Here is a 7,456-nt window from a genome sequence, read left to right as displayed (position 1 = left end):
GTAGCAAATTCAAGACCAGGTAGAACTACATAGTGAAACTCTGTCTTAAAAAAAAATTGCATGTATACGCACAGGAAAATAAGTTTCTGTTTATTTCTTCTGTGAATGGGTTATACTTTCTTATTTTTTTCATGATATGTATGTGGTCTTTTGTTGGAAATTGGAAATTTTGAATAAGTGATGACTTTGTAAATCAGATTCTTCTCTTCACTATTTGTTTTTGTTGTTTGCTTTAGGTTGTAGTGGTTTGTTTAATAAATTTTCTAATTATTTTTCTAAGAAAAAAAGTATATTTTTTCAAGGGAAAAGTATTGTTCAGTTTTTTTTCTTTTAAATTGAATTTATTGGTACATTCTAGGTAGACAGTACAGTTACATTCATTACTGGGATCTTGTACCTTTACATGCCAAGTCTTGGTTCTCATTTTTTCCCCTTGTCCCCACTCTCCCTTCACCCCCTCCCCCCTCCCCCCATTCAAACACTTTGATTCCATTTTTACATTTTCTCATTTTTTTCCTTTTCCCTTGTTCCCCTTTCCCTATCCTTCTCACTGTCCCTATACCTTTGGTCCTTTTCTTCCTATTTTACATTGCTAATTGTCCCATTAGGATCTTGAGTACTGTTTTAGTTTTTCACACCAGAGAAACTATTCAGTATTTGCATATGTGTGACTTATTTATTTCACTTAGGAGTATATCCTCAAAATGTACCCATTTACCTATGAATGAATCTACTTTCTCATTCTTTATGGCTGAGTAGTATTCCATTTTATAGAAAAACCACATCTTCTTTATCCAGTTTCCAACTGATGGGCAGATGGGCTGTTTCCAAGTTTTAGCTATTACAAACTGTGCCGCTATAAACATGGGTGCACATATATCACTGTGGTATGATTCTTTCACTTCTTTTGGAAAGATACCCAATAGAGGGATGGCTGGGTCAAATGGAACCTCTAATCCTAGTTCTTTGAGGTATCTCCATATTGATTTCCATAGTGGTTGCACCAGTTGTTCAGTTATTTTTCAAAAAGTTTCTTGTACCTTGAACAAAAACAGCTATTCAATCAATATATTTTAATTGCATCATAATTAACTTTTGAGACAATTTAAGATATAATTTAAAATATTACTGTGCGTTTTTTGGTTTTATTTGTAGATCGCACTAAAACAGTAACAACAAGCTTCCTGTAGTTATCCTTAAAGGTGTTAATCTGATTCCTTTGAGTGTGGGTGAGAGTTTAAAAAATAACCGAAAGACATTCTACTAAGGCTGTTAGATAATAAAATAATTCACTTTTAGTCCCTTAACAAATTTTGAACATAATTTTTCTTTTCTCTCATTGATTTTGATATCTTATTGTCATTGAGGTCTTTGCAGAATGTGGCAAAAATTCTGGAATATAGTTGACACTTATATATGTCTTTTGAGTGAAAGAAAGGCAGTATGGAGCCAGTTTATAATTTGTGATAATACAAAGTATAATAATAAAAGATTATGATTACTTCTTTATTAATAATTACTTCTATAGTTTTAGATTTGAGAAAGGTTGTTGCATCATAATTCTACCAATACATGACATTATATAAACAGTTTTTTGACTCCCAGATTTTTCAACAGTTTTGGGATCCTTGAGCTACAATATAAGTTAATAAATAATATTTAAAAAATAGCACCACTGTACAGCCTTTAGATATCTTATAATTGACAAACTCTTCACCATTGTAGTATTGCAACTCATGTCTTATTTTTTCACCATTATTCCAGCTGCTTTTCTATATTTCTGTATTTCTATATTTTGTACCAGACCAATTTATTCTACATACAAATAACATTTAACTTTTCCCAAATTGTCTCGTGGTATGAAAAATCTTCTAAAATCTTAAACCAGAGCCAGCTCCTACAAAAGATTGTTAGAAAATTCCACCCACCATCACTAATTTCTTGTACTTTAAATTCAACAAGAATCCATATCAATTGTGTTTTTTGTATCGATTGATGAAATGCTTCTACAGATTTCTTGAAACTAGATATTATTGCTCTGATAAGGAACCACTAACTAGAAAATGGTACACGTGATTGCTAGGTAAATTATTTTAAGAGTGACACGTTTCTTCAGCTTTAATACCTATGAGAAAAAGTATGTACCTATGTGTATCGGTCACTTTCCATTGTTGGGACAAAATATCCAACCCCCACAACTGAGGTTTGGCTCATGGTTCCAGTAGGTTCAGTCCAACGTCACCTGGCTCCAAGCCCGAAGCAGCACGGAGGAAGTTCCTGGAGGAGCAGAGCTGCTCACCCTTTAGTGTCCGGGAAGCACAGAGAGAGTGAAGGGGCTGGGGACAGGAATACACCCTTCTAGGTCACCAAGGGACCCACCTGATCCAAGAAGGACCCACTTCCCCATAGCACCTTTTGCTGTGGACTCATTAACAGATTAAACCACTGACGAGCAGAGTGCCCCCATAGACCACTCATCTGTGAACACAAGGAGACTTTTGGGGATCATTTTAGATCTGAGCCATCATGTTACTTATGCATATATTTATTTACTGATTTATTTTTGCATTTAGATATGCCAGAAGAATCCAGAGACGAATCTCAATGTAAACTGAATAAAGTTAAGAAACAGTGTTTAAAGAATGATCTTCACAAACTGGTCCTAGCGGCTTTGAACAGGGTACGTTGTATGTAGGTTTTCTATTTTTATACTGTTAATTAGAATATTAACTTTGGGGAACTGGAGGTTTTTCAGTTTAAGCTTTCTGTTTACTATGATAATAGGAATTTAACACAATAGGGATGTGGGGGTAAAGGGATGTATATTGTAAGCTAAATCCAGCAAAGGTAAGGAAACTGTCAATTACAGATATAGTCATTCCTCTGTTGATTATTAGTAGTGTAATTCTGCTTGAGTTTGCTCAGTCTGAAAGATAACCAAAGATCTGGATATGCAGATAAATTTCTAGAGTTACATCAGAAACTATGGCTGCTATTTTCTGTCCTCTCTGGCTGCTTACTTTTGGTAAAAATTTCAACCCACAAAATTGTACCAGGCAGAACATTAAAATGTTGATTCTGTAGGCTCTTTTCATTGCCACGCTCAGAGATAAACTCTGCAAAGATTGGCTGTACCTTGTTTCTTCCCATTTTTGAGTGCATTTATGTCTCTGTGTACATAATTTGGAAGTTTAACATAAGGTAAATATTTAAAGAATGATTAGGGTAAATGATTTCCTGAGAGGAAGCTAATGTTCAGAGTGATTCATGAAAATGGTTCCTTTTGATTTGCTATACTTTAATAAATGTCATGACTTAATTAGAGTGTTCTCCAGAGAGATCACCTTTAAAATTCAATTTGAACTTTATAATGTAATTGTTTATGATATGTGAATCACTTGTATGGAAACCTTAATATAGATATACCTTAAGTATAGCAAGAACATATAGTACAATAGATTGTGTAATTCAAGAAATACTTACTGGAAGAAAGTGTATGGAAGGAACTGGTTAGGCTCTGGGAAGGCAAAAGTGAGAATGCTTTATACTCCGTCATGAGTCTCATAATGTGGTCGCACGAATAAGAATCGTGCGTGAAACATCACTAACAGTAGCCCTCCCCTATACTAGGTTCAAGAACGTATTCTAGAACACAGAGGAAGAAGCAGTTAATTTTAGTCATGGCAAGTATTGATGAGAAGTAAGAGGTGTCAAAAAAGCTTTATCGATCACTCTGATTTCCATTTGCCAAACTTGACTCTTTTAAGTGTGAAGATGTAGAGAAGACCACTCTGCCCTAGGTCTTATGTTGCTTGCTGTAGTCCAGGAGGATGAAAACTACTTTTTATCCTGTGCCAACACTGGAGTAATGACACGCACCGTCTCACTCAATAGTGACTATTACTTAGGGGTGAAGTGTTAAAGTTGCAGGGAAACAGAAGTAGCAATATTTTATTTCAGGAAGCTCTCTATAGCGTTATCTCCCCGATCCTCCATCATAACTGAGATAAAAATCTAAAAGATGGAATAACTAACTCTGAAATTCTGTCACTGTCATTCTTTCTTTGAATGGCTAAAAGCATCAGAAGTTTTAGGTACAAATATTGCAGACACAATGAAATGAATTTAGTCTAAACTCAGAAAGCAGAATCCTAAATAAGATAAAACTTGAGGTTTGACTACGGCTCACAAAGTATTTAATATATTCTGTATATATAAAATATATCATTACAGTTCAAGCTGAAGCTAAAATCATTGGGAAAATTCATGTCCTGCTTGTGTTTTATTCTTTCAGCTTTCCACAGATGAAAACTTTTAACCACTTGTTCCATAGTGATCTCTTTGTCTAGATTTATTTCTAAAGAAAGATGTAAAAAATAGACCCTTGACTGCCCCTGTTGTGTATGCAGTGACACCACTGTTCTATTTGTACAAGAGTCCCTGTAAAATAAAACCAGTGTGATGAAATGGTCACAAATCAAAAGAGTTTGTGGGCTTCACAAAAACCTTGAAGTACCCAGGCATGGTGCTACCTGCCCATAACTCCAACACTCCGGGAGGCTAAAGCCGGAGGACTGCAAGTTCAAACCCAGCCTAGGCAACCTAGCAACATAGCAAGACCCTGTCTCAAAATAAAAATTAATAATAATAATAATAATAAAACGATAAAGACCTGGTGATATAACTCTGTGCAAAGGCCCTGAGTTTAATCCCCAAGTCTTGCCAACAACAAAACCAAATGAAACAACAGAAAACCAACCCAACAAACAAAAAATCTTGAAGCAGTATATTCCCAGATTAAATATTTAAGACATTTATTTCATTTGTAAAGAACAGATAGTTAAAGAAAGACAACATTTGCAAAAGCAGTAGCAAGAACAACAATTAGAAATGAGCTGTGAGTACAGTTAAAAAGGCTTACAGGGCTGCTCTACAGAAACTATGAAACAACTCAGGGAGAGAAGAGTTGAATGCATAAAATTCTGTGCCTTCCTTTTCTTTTAAAAATGAAAATTAATCTATACTTACAAACTCTTAATAAAAATAGCAATAGCATTTTCTTGAAGTAGGTAAGCTAGTATAAATGAAGCTAATAATTTGTATGAATGACCAGGAGAATTTTGAAAAACAAGGGGTAGCTCATTTGGCCTAACTGCATCAGGTAATCAAGTGTTTTATAAAAGTTTAATAAATAAATTGGTGTGACACCAGCCCTGGAGGAGGTAGATCAATTCCCCATAACTGTGGTTCAGGAAAAGGGTCAAATTAAAATGTTCAATTGATTCATTGCTCCCCAGTATGCAAGGAAAAGTAGTTTATTCAGTAATTTGTGTTAGAACCACTAGCTTTTCAGACCTTTGAGGAAAACAAAGGAAGCTGAATCTTTACCTGAGTCTTTTTGCCAAAACACATTGTAAATGGATAAAATGTAGTGGTAAAAATTGACATATACATGTATTAAAATATTTTCAACTATAATCATTATTAATGTAAATTAAATAGACCTTTTGGAGGAAAATTTGGTAATATTTGTTAAAATTAATATGGACAACTTTCTGATCAGAAATTCCCTTCTAGGAATTTATAACACAGATATCCTTGAACATGTACACACACAATTTTAAACCAGAATGGTAATTGTGGCATAATATATAATAAGAAAAATGTGGCAACAAACTAAATTTTTATTTATTTATTTATTTTTGGTACTGGTGATAGAACTCAGGACCTTCCACTTGTGAGGCAGGCGGCAGCACCACTGAGGTGTATCCCCAGCCCATAGATGTTTACTTGTTAACCATTAGTGTTGCCTGAAAAATATTCTTTATCTTCTGGTGATTTGATGATAGTATTTTGTAGTACAGTGTTTTGGAATGTATGGCTAATTTTGGTTAAGAAATTACAAATAGATATTAGGTTTGTCATTTCTGGAGGAAACATTTAATGGCTGCTGAGGCATCTTCCAGAACATTCTCTCACTGACCTGTGACTATTGAATATTGGCTGTTCTGTCAGCAGAAGTCCCTCACTAACAGTAAAGAGCAGGGGGCTTTCCTGAACTGTAACATGTAGGTAAACAATGTGAGCAAGAATTGAAGTTACTGTTTTCACAGCCTATGAAATATTGAGAGTTTTACTGCAGTTTAATTTAATCTGTCCTAATACCATAATGACCATCAAGAAGACTAACCAAATCAGTTACTTTCTAATTATCTACCTCTGGATAGAGATAGATTAAAAAGCATGAGATTCCTAATGTGCCGTTAAGGAAGAATCTCATACTTTCTGTGAATACTATTGTATTCCTCAAATATCAATTTTTCTTCATCTATGCTAACACACTATTCATATATATCTGAATCTACCACCCCAGGCAAATTATTTAATGACTTAGTTTCCTTAAGTATAAAGCAGAGATAATAAATAATTCTTTACTCAGAGTTGATTTTATGAGATGTTTCATGTAAAAGTCTTAAGTACAGGGCCAGGGATTTAGCTTAGTGGTTGCTGCCTGCCTTGTAAGTGAAAAGTCCCGAGTTTGATCCCCAATACCCCCCCAAAAACCCAAAAAACCAAAAGCCAAAACCAAAACCAAAAAAGTCTAAGTACAATGTATAGCACATAAAATGAACTCAGTAGATATTAGTTAATGTTATTGCTATTAGATCTAAAAGTATCTTTTGACCTCTGGCTATAAAAGTGAAGAATGTCAGAGTACTCAACTTTCTACTGTCTCTGTGTGTTTTCCCAACAACTAGTGAAATAAGTACATAAATTCTACATTGATCAACATTTACACTCCGCTTTACAGTTTACTTCCTAAAATTGTTTTCATTTTATTCTTTTAGTTACATGGATTCATTCTTTTTTTTTTTTTTTTGGTACCGGGGATCAAACTCGGGTCCTTGCGCTTGCGAGGCAGGCCATCGAACCGCTGAGCTAAATCCCCGGCCCCATGGATTCATTCTTCAAATCCTTCTGTTGTAGTTTTTCTATTCGTCTTTCATTCATCTTTTTATTTTCATAATTTCTTTATAAAGTTGCATTCTCTGACTATGTTCATGCTTAGAATGCTTTTTCTTTCTGTTATTGCTGCCTTTGAACTCTTGTGAAAACAATTTGGTTGATTGTGAAGATGTTGGGGTTTTTCTTTCCTGGAAGACTTTGTAGGCAGCTCACTGTGTTCTAGTTTGAATATTTTAGTGAAGAAATCTGGAGAGTGGAAACATTTCATTTTTTTCTTAATAACTTTGTCTGACTACCCAAAGAATTCTTTATCCTGAAATCCCACTGGTTGATTAAGATATATGTTAATCATAGTCCTGGAATGTGTTATCATTATTACAGCTGTACATTCAATAATTTTTTTCCTGGGAAGTTTTCAGGAATATATATAAAAAAATATATAAAAGATATCATATATAATATAATATTTCTATAATCATATAAGATATAA

At 34.2% G+C, this 7,456-nt stretch overlaps 1 protein-coding gene across 3 annotated transcripts in view; it reads left to right on the top strand.

Moving 5' to 3' along the window:
- Positions 1 to 7,456, top strand: part of Lrrk2 (leucine rich repeat kinase 2) — a 139,795-nt gene that overhangs the window by 31,396 nt on the left and 100,943 nt on the right. For all 3 annotated transcript variants that reach the window (XM_010615430.1, XM_010615431.1, XM_010615429.1), the window contains one exon: positions 2,574 to 2,680. In XM_010615430.1, the coding sequence (XP_010613732.1) occupies positions 2,574 to 2,680 (107 nt within the window). The remainder of the gene's footprint in view (positions 1 to 2,573; positions 2,681 to 7,456) is intronic.

Source organism: Fukomys damarensis, unplaced genomic scaffold (genome assembly GCF_012274545.1).
Source record: "Fukomys damarensis isolate Sample0158 unplaced genomic scaffold, DMR_v1.0_HiC HiC_scaffold_15, whole genome shotgun sequence".
Lineage (NCBI taxonomy): Eukaryota > Metazoa > Chordata > Mammalia > Rodentia > Bathyergidae > Fukomys > Fukomys damarensis.
Note: the sequence above shows the minus strand (reverse complement) of the source record. Positions and strands in the feature narration are given on the sequence as shown.